The following is an 18,600-nucleotide window of genomic DNA, read 5'->3' on the forward strand; positions in this document are numbered from 1 at the left end:
ATAAATCTCTTCTTCTGCATCGTACATTAGGACTTGGTCCTGTGTTCGCATCAATAGTTGGCTAGTTGCAGCTGGGATGATGAAGACCAGCTTTCATACCATCTTAGGTATGGTCGTAGGTGGTCGTCCTGGTGGTCGGGATGTATTCGGTATTTCTTCCTTTGCAATCTTTACCAACCGGTCATCTGACATTCTGTCCACGTGGTCTCTCCATTGCCTCTACCGATTTCTCTCCCATCTCACTGCATCCTGGATGTCACATATCTCCCTTATTTCATTATTTCTCTTGTGGTCAAATAATGTGTGTCCCGCTATTGATTTAGCGCTCGCATCTCAGTAGTTCTTAAAAGACGCTTTTAGTTATGGTGTTCTCTCTGCTCTGGTCTCTATCGCGTATGTCATTCACCAAGATGGCGACCAGTGAACAATTGGTTGCAGAACGCTCCGAGAGAATACTGAAAACAAGTAATAAGGTTGATAAAGTTTGAAATGAATGCAACAACAAAGTTACTGAAAGTATCCAATGTATCAAATGCAGCGAAATATACCACCCTTCGTGAATGACACTGGCTGCTACTAGAAGAAATGCGATATGTATACCGTGGCCAGCTCCAAAACGACTTTTCCGCCATGGTCAATACGGTAGTTTTATTCTGACACCTCTAGAGCCCCAGCTACAAGAATTAAAACGAACCGATATTCTGTCTATTACGGAGCGGATGTTACCCATTATTTTAGTTAGTTTGAAATGACCGGCCAAGGAAATTGATGAAAAAGGTGCATAGAGAAATGTTTCAGATTTACTGAGGAAAACTTTCGAAAAATTTGGGAACATCTGCTCCGTAATGAACAGAATATCGGTACATTTTAATTCTTGGAGCTGGGGTTCTAGGGGTGTCAGAATGAAACGAAAATATTTGGGATGTACCTGTGCTGTATCGAAATTATATCCACATTTTGTGAATTTCATGTTCCCGCTCCATGATATCCACGTAACATATTTGTAACATTGTTCTTTATTTGCCATGTATCATTTCGAGATCATGAACAGAGCATGGCACCATAAGCGTTTTAACTACCGTCGAGGGCGCTGTAAAATGTAAACAAATAAGGAGGATTGTGAGAAATGCTATTGATACTGCTGTCGTTTCGATATGTATTTATTATCATTTGGACGTTTTGTCAGTTGAATAGTGGATCACTGAAAGTGCAGATATTGAACGTTTGATAAGTTATTTGTGTGTCATAGTGATTTTCCAGTGAAATGGTGAATTACTGAAAAGAATTAAAGTGCTATGGATTTCGAACTGTAGGTCAATAAATCATTTCTCGTATTTTCATAGCACTCCTATAAAACATAATAAGCTATAATATAAAAATTATATTTGAATAAATAATGTCCTGTTTGGTGTAAATTTCGATATAGGTTATTTCCTCACGTGTTGCACGTACCTCATATACAGGGTCTTTCACGAGGAACCTCACCCATATTTATACGGGAAACTACTGAACGTATTTTCATTAAATTCAGCACTTATAAGTATTTCACGATGCTGATGAAATCTAAAATATTTTCAAGGCATGAGCACCTCCGGTTTTTCCGGAAATGACGTCAACTTCCGTTTTTCAAATTAGAACACCATTTTTTTATTGCAGAAATAGATTCTTTAGAAAATTTCAAGTTATTTTGATGTAACATTTTTCAGTTTTGGTTGGAAAATTCTCTCTGAGCGGGAAAATTCGAAAAAAAAATCGAAAATAGAGCTCCACTGAAACAAGAATAACTTCGAGGTTTTTGGAATGAAAATTTTCATTTTTGGGATTTTTCAAGATGTAAGATTGATGTATCCACTTTAAAAATCGAAATCGCGATTCATGATACAGGGGGTGAAAAAATCGCTTTCAAAGTTAGGGATGACAAAATCGTGAAAAATCAATTTTTTCGAATTAGAACCCCATTTTTTTATGGCAGATATTGAATCTACGTTAAAAAATAATGTGAGTGTATGCATCACACCCTTGCCCTAAAGTGGATATTTTCTGAGTTATTCACAAAAAACTGTTTTTCGTCTTGAATTTTCAGCTAAAAAGATGAAATTTTCAGGAACTGTTACTTAAACCATGTTTTAGATTTTACTACCCTAATATGCAAGAGAAAAAAGTTACAGGTTGTTCCTAAATAGATGGCGAATTTTGATTCGAATTTGTATCGGAAACCTCTTTATTGCAACTAATTGGCCATCGGTTTTCTCTCCAGTGATAAATAATTCCTTATGAACCATATGCAAAAACTTACCATGTTTTACATTCTTTTTTTTTAATGATAGATATCATTAATTACATCTGCCAAATTCCTCTTTATTCAGTAGCATTTTGTGTTTACTATTAATTTGGTGATAATCCGTATTAAGTTATAAAATCGATCACTATGCCTAATTTTACTAATGAAGGTTATTTAAATCTCATTCTACTTCATGGAGAATGTAATAAAGTTGTAGATAGAACGATTCGACTGTTCATTGAGAGGTTTCCTGACCGACCCAGACCAACGAGAGATACCATTAACAGAACCATGACAAACTTGAGAAATGTCGGATCTTTCGTTAAGAAAACTATACGCAGAGAAAAAAGTGTAGTAGAAGATGAGAACAACGAAATTACAGTTCTTGCATATTTTCGTGTGAATCCTCAAAATTCTCTCAAAGATGCCGAGATTGATCTGGGATTATCTCAATCGAGTGTTTGGAGAATATTAAAAAAACATAAAATGCACCCATATAAATTCGATAGGATACAGCATTTGAAGGAAACTGATTTCGTCTGGAGAACAGAGTTTTGCGAACCTATGATGATTCGATTTCAAGAGAATGAAAACTTTTTGGACTGTATAATTTGGACAGATGAATCTAAATTCACAAAAAATGGTTCTTTCAATAGGCATAACAGTCATTATTGGGATGAAGAGAACAACCACCACTTCAGACAATGGAACTTTCAAGAGACCTGGAGTTTCAATGTTTTTTTGCGCCATCAAAAATAATGCAATTCTCGATGTTCACATTTATGATGGGACTTTAACTGGTAAGATAGAACACTACACATGTTTGCATTATTTAAAGAATGTTCTTCCTTAGGAGATAGATATTCTGACATATTGACTCAAATAATTGAGCCGCTAGTACAGAACCATAATGACTTATGGTATCAACAAGATGGCGCGCCTCCACACAATTCACTCAATGTGTCAAATATCCTCTACAGGCTATTTGAAGATCGATGGTTGTCGAACAATGGTCCACATCCACAACGTCTTCGTAGATCACACAACATCTTGGTTCGTGGCATTCCTGAGGCAAGCGCTGATGGGGACGAAAATATTGTTTCCCAGTTTCTTGATTACATAAGTCCTAACGCTAATTCCCAACGCATCTCTATGTCTAGAATTGGTAAATCCGTTAATATTCGACCGTTGTATCAAAGATACTCAAGAATAGGAGAGCTGTGGCGGGTGTGCCCGAGCGGCAAAAATTCAACATCACTGATGACAAGTCACCAATGCAGATCAGGGAGCTTGATGATCTGCGTATCGAACTGAAACGCAGAATTAAAGAGGGAGAGTCTGACATAGACATAAAGTACGTCTCTGGTAAACCCACAATTACCAAAATATCTAGTAGTGCGAGTTCGAAAAACTGAAAAACCTTCACGAGTGGACAATTTCTTATACCAACGCTCAATCTTTGTTGTCCAAGTTTCATGAGCTGCTGGCTTTTGTCAGCATTAATCATCCTACCTTCATCCTGATCTCGGAAACCTGGCTACATCCTGGTATCCCGGACACACTTGTTGCGATTCCTGGTTACGATATTTTTAGGCATGATAGCACGTCTACCGGGGGCTACGGTGGTGTGTGTGCTTACGTTTCAAGATAGGTTGCCGACTCTTTTACTCTTACGATTTCGGATCTCGATTCACCAGGAATCGATAATCTATTTATTGACCTTTCGAAGGGCAGATCTTGCGTTTTCACCATCGGTTGTATTTATAGACCACGTCCCTGTCAATCTGATGAAGCAATGGCAGTTCACCTAGGTGAACTTTCCAACTCTAAGCGCAACCTAGTTATAGCTGGTGACTTCAATATGCCCGATGTTCAATGGCCTATTGCATCGATAACGCGCAATTCGCCATCCAATCCTTACATTCACTCCATCCATGAAAACAATTTGTTTCGGTTGATCGATTTCCCAACTCGCTTTCATGGTACGCAAAATCCTTCTCTTTTAGATCTAATTTTGACAAACGATGCCAATCTTGTTTCCAAAATCGAACAATGTCCACCATTGGGAAGATCAGATCACATCATCCTGATGGCTTCTCTTCAACTGCATTTTCCAACAACTAAAAGATTAAGTAAAACTGTGAAGGTTACTGACTATCAACTCCTCAATCGTAAACTTGGTGAGGTCAACTGGAGCACACATATAACGCCCACATGGGATGTTGAAGAGGGCTGGACCTCGTTCTCATCAATCCTCCAGAATTTGATAGATGAATGCTCTCATGAACAGGAAATTATTCAAGTTCCATCCAAACCTTGGATTGATCGACACATTCTGCAGTTAATACACCATAAGAAGTCAATATGGCGGCGTTTCCAGCGCCGAAAACGCGCGGAGGACTACAGCGAACATCGGAGATTCTCTAATTTTCTTTCTTCTTTTATGAGAAATGCTAAAAAGCTCTATGAATCCAAGTTGATTCATTCTAAGAACAGAAAAAAGTTCTTCAAATATGTTCGATCCACCCTCAATTCTAAAGTTGACATCCCACTAGTTACAAACTCCACCAGTCAACCGTCCTCCGGCCCCGAAGAATCCGCTAATGTACTGGCGGATTGTTTTGCCTCCTCCTTCACCAGGGGATCTACCAATCTACCTAAACCCATTGGTCCATACAATTCTTCGGAGATCACAGAAATAAGTTTTACTCCCTCTGTCGTTGAAGCACACCTCTCTGCCCTAGATGTCAACTCTTCGCCGGGTCCTGATGGTTTCTCTGCCAAACTTTTGAAGGAATGTGCTGAATACCTTTCATACCCTCTCTCCCTATTGTTCACACGATCGTTTAAGACTTCTCGCTTGCCTTCAACTTGGCGAAGTGCACTGGTGACGCCCATATTCAAAAAAGGAGACAAGAGTAATGCTGCCAATTATCGCCCCATCAGTTTGGTTCCGATCATATCCAAGGTGTGTGAGAAGATCATTCATGAGAAAGTCCTCCAATTCGCCGTTGAAAACTGCCTTATACCGGACAGTCAACATGGTTTCCTGCCAGGTCGTTCAGTCATTACCAACCTTCTCGACTGCATCAATTCCTGGTCTAAGTCCCATCCAGTTGACGTTATCTATCTAGATTTCTCACGAGCATTTGACCGTGTACCTCATAAGCTCCTCCTTCACAAGATAAAGCATTTGGGAATTCGTGGCCGTCTACTCCGTTGGATCGAGGCATTTCTCACTGACAGAGTTTTCCAAGTTCGGGTTGGCAAATCTTTGTCTTCTCCGAGGCCAGTTTTAAGCGGCGTTCCGCAAGGATCCGTATTAGGGCCTCTTCTATTTCTTCTTTTTATATCTGATTTGCCTAAGATCCTCAAATCAAAGTGCTCCCAATATGCTGATGACACGAAATTGTTCGGAAACCCTATTGCAGCCGCTGTGGAACTTCAGGAGGACCTTGAGGCGCTGACCCATTGGTGCCGAGAGTGGCAATTGCCCCTCAACCAGGAGAAATGTGCTGTCTTACACCTAGGTTCCCTCAATCCCCGTCTCCAGTACTATCTGAACGATGTACCCATCAACACCTGTAGCAGTCATTCGGATCTCGGTGTGATTGTTACCGAGAATCTTAGCTGGTCCGATCATATAATTTCCACTGTGAATAAGGCTAAAAGATCTCTGTTCATGATACAGAAGGCCTTCAACGGATGCGAGCCCTCAACATGTGCTGTCCTGTTCAAGACCTATGTCCGCCCCATCTTGGAGTTTGCTGGACCTGTATGGTGTCCGGTACTGAACAGGAATTCGGCTTTGTTGGAGGGTATCCAGCGTCGTGCGACGCGTCTGCCTTATGGGATTCTGCGACCAAGTTATGAAGAGAGGCTATCTCTCATGAATTTACCGTCGTTTGCTGACAGGAGGATTCGAGGCGACCTAATCACAACTTACCGTGCTCTTCACAATCTCTTTGGAGCTGACCTAAGCAGCCTTTTCACTTTGAACTCCGATGGTCGTCTACGTGGTCATGCATATAAACTGTCTAAGGAAAATTTTAGATCGTCGCAGAGGCAAAATTTCATCTCCAACTGGGTTTTTAGTGCGTGGAATAGTCTGCCGTCGGCAGTTGTGAACTCGGAGTCTGTCAACGCGTTCAAAAACAACTATGACAATTTGTGCCGTCGCGTACGTCGGTGACACTCGTGATAGTGGATTTTTTTTCTTTTTTTTTTTTTCTCTCTATTTTGATTCACACTTTTTCATTTTCCTGTTCACACAATGTATTCTTGATTCTATGTAGAACGTATATGTTTTTATTTTGAGTTTTATAGGCTTTGCCTCAACTCTGTATCGTTTTCAAATAAATAAATAAATAAATAAATCTTTAGCCACCACGTTCTCCCGATTTAACTCCTTTAGACTATTATGTTTGGGGTGTGATAAAAAATATTGTCTACTCAACTCCCCTGACTGATAAAGAGGACTGCATAGAACGAGTCAGAAATGCGTTCAGGTTTGTTTAGATTTTTAGATTCATAGTTTTGAAACTCAATTTGGTTTTTAAACACTTTTGCAGATCTCTTCCTCCCAATGAAATAAGAAGAGCAACGCACGAAGCATTCCTGAGACGTATAAATAAATGTCTAGAAATTAACGGTCAAAACTTTGAGCATCTTCTCTAGTTATAACTGCGAGAGTTTGCCATGGTTCTCCTAATAGTAACTTGAAGTCGGTTTCAAGAAGGGGTGAAAAATCTACAGCTTGGTTCAAATAACAGTTCCTGAAAATTTCATCTTTTTGGCGTGAAGGGAAAAGAAATAGCTGAAAATTCAAGACGAAAAACAGTTTTCTGTGAATAACTCAGAAAATATCCACTTTAGGGCAAGGGTGTGATGCATACACTCAAATTATTTTTTAACGTAGATTCAATATCTGCCATAAAAAAAAATGGGGTTCTAATTTGAAAAAATTGATTTTTCACGATTTTGTCATCCCTAACTTTGAAAGCGATTTTTTCACCCCCTGTATCATGAATCGCGATTTCGATTTTTAAAGTGGATACATCGATCTTACATCTTGAAAAATTCCAAAAATGAAAATTTTCCATCCAAAAACCTCGAAGTTATTCTTGTTTCAGCGGAGCTCTATTTTCGATTTTTTTTTCGAATTTTCCCGCTCAGAGAGAATTTTCCAACCAAAACTGAAAAATGTGACATCAAAATAACTTGAAATTTTCTAAGGAATCTATTTCTGCAATAAAAAAATGGTGTTCTAATTTGAAAAACGGAAGTTGACGTCATTTCCGGAAAAATCGGAGGTGCTCATCCCTTGAAATTATTTTAGATTTCATCAGCATCGTGAAATACTTATAAGTGCTGAATTTCATGAAAATACGTTCAGTAGTTCCCCGTGCTCTTGGTGTGATATATCTGTTATAGAACAAGGAGCGTGGAATACTCCGTTTTGCTCACCACTCAGTTTATTTTGGTCACCTACATATATACAATGAGCTATAGACAATTCAAAGTGCCCTGCTGGTGTAATATTACACCAACAGGGCATCTCAACGGATATTTCCAATATTGGTATCATTCGAAAGCTCTCGTTTTGCTCACCAGTCCGTTCGTTTTGCTCATTTACACTTCACGAGTTTTCAGAGAAGAAAAAAATTTTTTCTCACCCTAGCTTGTGGGATATCTGCGTATTGCTCTCATTTTGCTCTTTCCAAATCTGCAATTCGTTTTTCTCTAGCTCTCGTCATTACCGTGATATAGATAATTAAAAGTGCCCTCCTTATGTAATAACACACTATAGAGGGTCTAAGGAAGTACCCTACAAAGTATCTAGTGGCTGTTCAGTACTCTCCTTGATATGCAACAACACCTCTTGGAAAGATGATTTGTTTTGATTCTGTTCTGGATTTGGGCAAATCACAGAGCTTTGTTGGAAAGCACTTCGAAGATGAGTTGTTTTTTTCGTTTTGTCATTGAAACATTTTGTATCGCTTTTTCGCCCAAAACTGGACCTAACATTCGAAATAAATGTGAATCATTATTTGCGATATCAATCTGGACCACTTTTTCAGCATCCGGTGGTTTATCGACAATTTTCCCAACCAACTGGCTCTTGAAATAACGGCAAGAGTCGGTGAATTTTATGTACCTACCCACTACAATTATCAGCTGATATACAGGGTCTTTCACGAGGAATCTCACCCATATTCATACGGGAAACTACTGAACGTATTTTCATGAAATTCAGCACTTATAAGTATTTCACGATGCTGATGAAATCTAAAATATTTTCAACGCATGAGCACCTCCGGTTTTTCCGGAAATGACGTCAACTTCCGTTTTTCAAATTAGAACACCATTTTTTTATTGCAGAAATAGATTCCTTAGAAAATTTCAAGTTATTTTGATGTAACATTTTTCAGTTTTGGTTGGAAAATTCTCTCTTAGCGGGAAAATTCGAAAAAAAAAATCGAAAATAGAGCTCCGCTGAAACAAGAATAACTTCGAGGTTTTTGGATGGAAAATTTTCATTTTTGGGATTTTTCAAGATGTAAGATTGATGTATCCACTTAAAAAATCGAAATCGCGATTCAGGATACAGGGGGTGAAAAAATCGCTTTCAAAGTTAGGGATGACAAAATCGTGAAAAATCAATTTTTTCAAATTAGAACCCCATTTTTTTATGGCAGATATTGAATCTACGTTAGAAAATAATGTGAGTGTATGCATCACACCCTTGCCCTAAAATGGATATTTTCTGAGTTATTCGCAAAAAACTGTTTTTCGTCTTGAATTTTCAGCTATTTCTTTTCCTTTCACGCCAAAAAGATGAAATTCTCAGGAACTGTTATTTGAACCATGCTGTAGATTTTTCACCCCTTCTTGAAACCGACTTAAATAAATAAATAAATAAATAAATAAATAAATGACGTCTTTATTAGAAACCTATAAAAAAAAATACATACTCTCATGACCAAGTCAGCGAAGGCGAAGTCTAGCATAATCCTATTCAAACTCAACCTCCCACTGACCAGCAATGAGCTAATATAAAACAATGGATCTAAAATAACACCAAGTCAGCACATGAGTAAATCAAATGAAATATACCCGGTGAGCACCTGAATCTCACAACATGTAGCACAGATATAGCTTATAAATATTGGGATCACAAACATTATTGCCCACACAGTATATACCCTTTGATCTTAAGCTTGAACTTATTTATGATCAACAACTTGAAATCACTTGGAAGGGAATTATAAAATTTGATGGATCGAAAAATGAAACTTCTTTGGAATAAGGCTGTTCTATGTTCTGTTTCTATGTCTTGGTAGCACGAATCTATCTTGAAATCTTGTAAGTCTCGAGTGAATGTTACTATGACGAACGAATTTCTTCTTAAGGAATATGCCCTCGAAATCAGTGTTTTTAGATGTTCGGAGAAGCGAAAATCAGTATCCAGGAGCAAACCCAAATCTCCAGTAACATCTGTGAATACCAGCATTATTAAGTTTGATTCATTCATTCATTCATTCATTCATTCATTGCTGTATCCCGTTACCGGGAATGAATCTACAAAAAGAAGAAGAAAAAAAAAAAAAAAAAAAAAAAAATTCGAACAGACTTATTATATTATTATTATTATAAGTAATTTCTTAGTGCTAGTTGCGACTGTGTGCCCTCCTGTGACTAAAGAGACCCAACCGTGACCTGCAGATCCTTCCACACTCAGGGCATGGATAGTCACCAACCAGATCTGGCCGCCGCTGTATCCTTCTCGATTCTCCATTATATCTGTTTACCAAAGACCTCCACTGTGACCTGTCTAACGCTAGTTGTTCCCAGTTATGGTTGGCATTAACTGATTTTAGGGATTGATGTAGTGTATCCTTAAACCGCTTATACTGGCCTCCTGGTTTCCGGGCTCCCTCAGTGAGTTCGCCGTATAGAGCTACCTTGGGGAGTCTTGTGTCTTGCATCCTCAGAATGTGGCCGCTCCATCTGAGTCGGGCCCTCGTTACTTGAATCTCAACTGTTGTACAACTCGCGCGCTGCAAGACTTCTGCATTCGAAACTTTGTGGAACCATCTGATGCGCATTATCTGTCTTAGATGACGTTGCTGCGTCTGTTCAAGCTGTTTAATATGTCGCCTGTAGGGAGTCCAGCTTTCGCTTCCGTAAAGAAGCGTTGGGAGGACCACTGCTCTGTAAACAGCTGTCTTGGTCTTCAGATTGAGGTCGTGATTTTGAAACACTCTGTCCTTCAGCTTCCAGAATGCCCGTGATGCCGAATTGATACGGTTGTGTATTTCCGTGTCAAGGTTAGCCCTAGTATTTATGAAGCTTCCCAAGTATTTGAACTGCTCGACCTGTTCTAGAGTTTCATTGTCCAGGCTGATATCTGTTTGAAGGCTTTCTGGCGGACTCACCAGGATTTTGGTCTTATCAATATTGAGTCTAAGGCCTAAAGCTTCGTATATATGTTTATAGGTGTCCATCATTATCTGTAGATCCTCTGAGCTGCTAGCGATGAGTGAACAGTCGTCTGCATATTGAAGTTCCGTGATAAACTTGGTACGGGTTTTTGCTCTGAGGCGCTTCAGGTTAAACAGGCCTCCATCAAATCTGAATCTTATCCCAACACCTCTTACGGGCATGCTCATGTCAGCAATTATCGATACAGCTATCGCGAAAATATTGAACAGTAAAGGCGCTAATACGCAGCCTTGTTTTATTCCAGAGTTGGTTGAGAAATGGTCGGTTGTAGAGCCATTATGCTGTATTCTAGCGGTGTTGTTGGTATGAAGGCTTTTACACACTGCTAGGAATTTTTCGGGTACTCCTAGACGTGCCATGATTTTCCATAGCGCTCTCCGATTCACCGAGTCGAATGCCTTGCTTAAATCGATGAAGGCTGTATAAATCCTTGTTTGTTGTTCACGGGCCTTTTCTTGTAGCTGTCGCAGTGTAAAAATTAGGTCCACCGTACCTCGATTTGGTCGAAAGCCACACTGGGATTCAGGTAAAAGCTTCTCTAAGAGTGGAACCAGACGATTAGCCATAATCTTCGAGAGAATTTTACCGGCCACGCTAAGCAACGATATGCCTCTGTAATTGTTGCAATTCGACGTATCGCCTTTGTTCTTATAGAGGTTGATAACTAAAGCGTCTCTGAAGTCTTGTGGCACATCTTCCTGTTTCCAGATCTTGCGGAATAGTGTTAGGAGACTATTGAGAATGTCTTCATCTAAGGCTTTGAATATCTCCGCCGGAATGCCGTCTAGACCAGGTGACTTATCATTTTTCATATTTTTGATCGCACTTATGATTTCCGACATTGAGATTTCGTCATCAAGCGATGTCATCGGACTATACGCGGGGAGCAGGTCTAAAATGGATAAATCCGAGTCGTTATTTTGATTCAAGACCTGTGAGTAGTGCTCCTTCCATCTTTCGAGAATTTTTCTATCATCAGTTAGAATAGCTCCTTGAGCATCTCTTATAGGAAAGCTAGCTTTTCTGCTTGGACCGTAAACAGTTTTAATAGCTTCGAAAAAACGCCTGTAGTCATGGTTATCGGCGTAAGCTTGTATTTCCCTAGCTTTTTCTTTCCACCAGCTGTCCTTGATTTTTCTTATTTTTTTATTATTAAGTTTGATGGTCATATTAGATTTCAAGAAAGTAGCAGAGTTTTTGCTGGCAAAACACATTACCTTCGACTTCTCAGGATTAATGACCAAATTATGTTCAATCGACAACTCATGAACATGTTGCAAGACATTGTTGATAGTACGAGATGCCTCTTCATAAGATTCTTTGGGAAAATGATAATACAGGTGTAAATCATCTGCGTACGCTAGTAATTTACAATGTGTTATACAGGGTCTTTCACGAGGAACCTCACCCATATTTATACGGGAAACTACTGAACGTATTTTCATGAAATTCAGCACTTATAAGTATTTCACGATGCTGATGAAATCTAAAATATTTTCAATGCATGAGCACCTCCGGTTTTTCCGGAAATGACGTCAACTTCCGTTTTTCAAATTAGAACACCATTTTTTTATTGCAGAAATAGATTCCTTAGAAAATTTCAAGTTATTTTGATGTCACATTTTTCAGTTTTGGTTGAAAAATTCTCTCTGAGCGGGAAAATTCGAAAAAAAAATCGAAAAAAGAGCTCCGCTGAAACAAGAATAACTTCGAGGTTTTCGGATGGAAAATTTTCATTTTTGGAATTTTTCAAGATGTAAGATTGATGTATCCACTTTAAAAATCGAAATCGCGATTCATGATACAGGGGGTGAAAAAATCGCTTTCAAAGTTAGGGATGACAAAATCGTGAAAAATCAATTTTTTCAAATTAGAACCCCATTTTTTTATGGCAGATATTGAATCTACGTTAAAAAATAATGTGAGTGTATGCATCACACCCTTGCCCTAAAATGGATATTTTCTGAGTTATTCACAAAAACCTGTTTTTCGTCTTGAATTTTCAGCCATTTCATTTCCCTTCACGCCAAAAAGATGGAATTTCCAGGAATTGTTACTTAAACCATGATTTAGATTTTACTACCCTAATATGCAAGAGAAAAAAGTTACAGGTTGTTCCTAAATAGATTGCGAATTTTGATTCGAATTTGTATCGGAAACCTCTTTATTTCAACTAATCGGCCATCGGTTTTCTCTGCAGTGATAAATAAAAAATTCCTTATGAACCATATGCAAAAACTTACCATGTTTTACATACTTTTTTTTTAATGATAGATATCATTAATTACATCTGCCAAATTCCTCTTTATTCAGTAGCATTTTGTGTTTACTTTTAATTTGGTGATAATCCGTATTAAGTTATAAAATCGATCACTATGCCTAATTTTACCAATGAAGATTATTTAAATCTCATTCTACTTCATGGAGAATGTAATAAAGTTGTAGATAGAACGATTCGACTGTTCATTGAGAGGTTTCCCGACCGACCCAGACCAACGAGAGATACCATTAACAGAACCATGACAAACTTGAGAAATGTCGGATCTTTCGTTAAGAAAACTATACACAGAGAAAAAAGTGTAGTAGAAGATGAGAACAACGAAATTACAGTTCTTGCATATTTTCGTGTGAATCCTCAAAATTCTCTCAAAGATGCCAGATTGATCTGGGATTATCTCAATCGAGTCTTTGGAGAATATTAAAAAAACATAAAATGCACCCATATAAATTCAATAGGGTACAGTATTTGGAAGGAAACTGATTTCGTCAGGAGAACAGAGTTTTGCGAAGCTATGATGATTCGATTTCAAGAAAATGAAAACTTTTTGGACTGTATAATTTGGACAGATGAATCTAAATTCACAAAGAATGGTTCTTTCAATAGGCATAACAGTCATTATTGGGATGAAGAGAACAACCACCACTTCAGACAATGGAACTTTCAAGAGACCTGGAGTTTCAATGTTTTTTGCGCCATCAAAAATAATGCAATTCTCGATGTTCACATTTATGATGGGACTTTAACTGGTAAGATAGAATACTACACATGTTTGCATTATTTAAAGAATGTTCTTCCTTAGGAGATAGATATTCTGACATATTGACTCAAATAATTGAGCCGCTAGTACAGAACCATAATGACTTATGGTATCAACAAGATGGCGCGCCTCCACACAATTCACTCAATGTGTCAAATATCCTCTACAGGCTATTTGAAGATCGATGGTTGGCGAACAATGGTCCACATCTTTGGCCACCACGTTCTCCCGATTTAACTCCTTTAGACTATTATGTTTGGGGTAGGATAAAAAATATTGTCTACTCAACTCCCCTGACTGATAAAGAGGACTGCATAGAACGAGTCAGAATTGCGTTCAGGTTTGTTTAGATTTTTAGATTCGTAGTTTTGAAACTCAATTTGGTTTTTAAACACTTTTGCAGATCTCTTTCTCCCGATGAAATAAGAAGAGCAACGCACGAAGCATTCCTGAGACGTATAAATAAATGTCTAGAAATTAACGGTCAAAACTTTGAGCATCTTCTCTAGTTATAACTGCGAGAGTTTGCCATGGTTCTCCTAATAGTAACTTGAAGTCGGTTTCAAGAAGGGGTGAAAAATCTACAGCATGGTTCAAATAACAGTTCCTGAAAATTCAAGACGAAAAACAGTTTTTTGTGAATAACTCAGAAAATATCCACTTTAGGGCAAGGGTGTCATGCATACACTCACATTATTTTTTAGCGTAGATTCAATATCTGCCATAAAAAAATGGGGTTCTAATTTGAAAAAATTGATTTTTCACGATTTTGTCATCCCTAACTTTGAAAGCGATTTTTTCACTCCCTGTATCATGAATCGCGATTTCGATTTTTAAAGTGGATACATCAATCTTACATCTTGAAAAATTCCAAAAATGAAAATTTTCCACCCAAAAACCTCGAAGTTATTCTTGTTTCAGCGGAGCTCTATTTTCGATTTTTTTTTCGAATTTTCCCGCTCAGAGAGAATTTTCCAACCAAAACTGAAAAATGTGACATCAAAATAACTTGAAATTTTCTAAGGAATCTATTTCTGCAATAAAAAAATGGTGTTCTAATTTGAAAAACGGAAGTTGACGTCATTTCCGGAAAAACCGGAGGTGCTCATGCCTTGAAAATATTTTAGATTTCATCAGCATCGTGAAATACTTATAAGTGCTGAATTTCATGAAAATACGTTCAGTAGTTTCCCGTATAAATATGGGTGAGGTTCCTCGTGAAAGACCCTGTAGAGGTTATTATATCAGCTGTATAAATAATAAATAGCAATGGTCCAAGTACAGAACCCTGGGGTACACCAGCAAGAATCTCAATCGGAGACGATAACACATTATCGACGGATATATACTGAATTCTGTCACTTAAGTAGGATCTTATCAATTGCAGAGAAGAAAAGTCAAAACCATAATATTTCATTTTAGCAATCAACAATTCATTATCAATGGTATCGAAGGCCTTCGAATGGTCAAGCAATATGAGAATACTCGCCAATCCTGCATCATAAGCCTCAATGATATCACTGGTGACAGTCGCAAGTGCCGTCGCAGTGCTATAGTTTTTTCTGAATCCACACTGTTTATCTGGCAGTAAATTGTTCGATCTCAGATAATTGATGATTTGATTATGAAGTATTTTCTCTAGAATCTTCGACAAGAATGGCAATATACTAATAATTCTGAGATCAGAAAAAGACGAGGGGTTCTCAACTTTCTGAATCGGCTTTCCGAGGGCAACCTTCCAGAGATGAGGAAAATAGTGCGATTCGATACAACTATTTATGATATGAACAATATATTTAACAATGAATGGTCTACACAATTGAATCATCCGAAGTGATACTTCATCCACCCCAACAGCATGACTTTTCATCTCATTCAAGATATCATCAACCTGCTCAACAGTAGCAAGGGAAAAAGGTGTTAGTCAAGTGTGAGTTCTCATTATAGAATTCAATTTTCGAATCACAATTAAGGCTTCTACCATCGGAAACAGACGAAAAATAATTTCCCATGGCATTCGGATCAGAGAGGGATGCTGATAAATTAACAACATTTTTCGAAGAACAAACTTTGAGATCACGAAGTGCTCTCCAGGATCTTGCAGGATTGTTCTGAACGCTTATTGATTCCAAATATTTCCTCTTCTCATTTCTAACCATAGAAACTGTGTAATTACGAATCTGTTTGTAATTTTCCCAGTCACCTGATGAACGAGTTCTTTTGAATTTCTGAAGTGCTACGTCCCTCTGTCTCATTAATAATTTGAGATTAAATGTCAGCCATGGTGCAGGAGGTTTAGTAACTCTTTTCTCAATGAGAGGTGCTTGCTTATCAAAAATTCCAAGAATCAAGCAATTGAAAATCTCAACCTTCTTGTCAATATCATTCTCTGCTATTAAACGATGCCATGGAAGACCTTCTAGATCTGTATGAAAACCTTCAAGGTCAAAACTACGAAAGTCCCGGTATTTTACTAATTTAGGTTTCATTTTTACACTCTTCAAATTCAACTCACCGTAAACCAACCGGTGATCAGAAATTTCAGATGTATCTATGGTGCCCACACGTACAACTAAATCCTCTCTAGTGAAAAATATGGGATCAAGTAACTTAGCTGTAGTTCGAGTTATTTTTGTTGGTTCCTTCAAAAATTGTTTCAAGCCATATGACTCTAGGCATGTCGACAAAGGAGTTTCCGGTCCCAAAAAATCAACATTCATATCACCAAGACACAGAATTTCGTCCGCAGTAGGGGTAATACAAGGGAATACGATGTCAACATCATTTATAAAATTATTCAAATTATAACGAGGAGGACGATCAAATGTGGCGACTATTGGCGAATCCAAAAATCTAGACGCCCTCTGCCGACTGAATTATGAAACTACTTTGTCAGTACTGCAAAGTCGAAACAAGTTTAGCTCCTTATGTTTTTTCTTATCTCACGTTGTCCAACAAAGTATTATAATTATTATTTGGAGATTATTATATTGGGATTATTGTCTGGGTTTCTGATTAGAAATATTGATTCCGAAAAAATATTGGAAAAGGTATTTATACCAGTGCTTTCAACTGGCAGGAGTTAGGTTAAACGATTTTTCTTTGCGAGAGTTTCCTGCTAAATTCAATTGACGATTTAGAAATACAATTTCATAATTTTCATACTTCCAAATGAATGCTTTTTCTCATCAGCAGAACTTGTTCCATGAGCTGAATCATATTTATGTCTCTTGAGATTTCAGTATGAGGAATACCTATATCATAATATGGAATTGAAATAATTTAAATAGAAACTTCACAAACTCAGTATATGCTACCTCAACATTATTAGCTAGGTTTAATTCAAGAAAGAATCTGTGAAATAATAGGATTTTGTGTTTCGGTACAGTGGATCACCAATATCATCGCTCGATTTTATTCCACAATTCATCCTTTTCAAATGAAATATCTCCAAAGAATGTTGATCTTTCTTTACGAAACTGAATCAATCAATTCACTTCTGATAAATATCTTGATTTTCTAGAAAAACTCTGTTGGGCAGTACAAATCTCGAAAAGAGTACTGACAAACGTCAAAGTTTCTTTCATTTCGCAGCGCCCTCAACGGTAATTGGATTCGCGAATTTTCTTATACTCAGTTTTATTACTTACCTGCTGTCCAATTGAAATAATTTGATATTTAAAATTTTGTTTTATGTAAGCAGCAACTCCACCTCCCCTTCCCTCTCTATCATTTCTCACAAAGGAATAACCCGGTATCTGTAGAACATCACTATCAATGCTACAAGAAAGCCAAGTTTCAGTTAAAGTTAGAACATCGAAATCATGAGTCAAAAGATAAGCCGATAGGTCACTTAAATTCGGTATAACAGATCTGGTATTCAAATGTGCAAATTTCATTTCTCTAGTTAAAATTATTTGAAGCAGTGAAAAATCAAGAAGTATGTAGGATACAAAAGCGTAAAAAAAAATATGCAAGCAACCCAACACAAATACCAACACTACATGCTGCTAGAAAACAAAAAGTATATCATCAACTATATACGAGTGCTCAAGGTTCTCAAGCAAAAAACAAATACAGGAAAATTATAACCCAAAAGCAGAAAAAATTACAATAACAATGAGATAGCGGGGCTCAAAAGGCAGGCAAAAATACAAGAAAAAAAAGTCAATACTGACAAATAAACAAATCTTATAAAAATCATAGTGCTCAACAAAATTGCTTATCTATCTTCAAATCCAAATAATCAAAAATGAGTAAATGAATCAACTTACGCTCGCCAATCATGATCCTCAATTAATAACAACTATAAAGTAAAATTATATCTCATTCAGTAACCCTGATTATTCCAACACCAATCAAATATAACTATGAGAATACAAAGGCTCAACCCACCAATATATCATTCAGGTCTTCTTCATTGTTTACTACCTTCTTCTGACCTTTTAAATCAACATAAATTACACCAACATCAACATAAAGGGTCCACACAGATTTACCAAATGTTCCTCTTGCCTTTTTGAATAATATCAAATTTTCTAACGTTAGCATTTCCGTTATAAGAATTAGTTCCTTTGAGTTTACGTTTGTTTACAAACACAGCATCGCGATTCCACCTTCTTAGAAACTGTACTGCGATCGGTCTGGTCTTATCAGAATCCGTTTTTTTCCTTCCTACTCGATAACACTGATTTAAATCCTCCTTTTTCAGAAGAACTTCAATCTTATTATTACACAACTTTATAACAGCATCATATATATCCCGTTCAGATTCAG

General features: G+C 37.5%; 1 protein-coding gene across 2 annotated transcripts; it reads right to left on the minus strand.

Annotated features, from left to right (window-relative positions):
* Positions 1-204: 204 nt before the first annotated feature.
* On the minus strand, positions 205-18,278 carry LOC123306667. Of its 2 annotated transcripts, XM_044888772.1 has the most exons (3): positions 18,220-18,278; positions 17,475-17,604; positions 205-455 (listed from the first exon to the last, which is right to left on the minus strand). In XM_044888772.1, the coding sequence occupies exons 1-3, from the start codon at positions 18,228-18,230 to the stop codon at positions 399-401; spliced, it is 198 nt and encodes a 65-aa protein (XP_044744707.1). In that variant the 5' UTR covers positions 18,231-18,278; the 3' UTR covers positions 205-398. The 2 variants fall into 2 exon arrangements, with proteins under 2 accessions (XP_044744707.1, XP_044744706.1); XM_044888771.1 differs by lacking the exon at positions 18,220-18,278 and having other exon boundaries at positions 17,475-17,822.
* Positions 18,279-18,600: the final 322 nt, after the last annotated feature.

The sequence above is a fragment of the Coccinella septempunctata genome, chromosome 2 (assembly GCF_907165205.1).
Source record: "Coccinella septempunctata chromosome 2, icCocSept1.1, whole genome shotgun sequence".
NCBI classification, from domain to species: Eukaryota; Metazoa; Arthropoda; class Insecta; order Coleoptera; family Coccinellidae; genus Coccinella; species Coccinella septempunctata.

Coding starts and splice junctions, on each gene's coding strand:
- LOC123306667 (XM_044888771.1), bottom strand. CDS start 17,723: ATGAAATTTGCACATTTGAATACCAGATCTGTTATACCGAATTTAAGT. Junction 456..17,474: donor TTATTTCAATTGGACAGCAG/GTAAGTAATAAA, acceptor ACTTGTTTTCAG/TATTCTCTCGGAGCGTTCTG.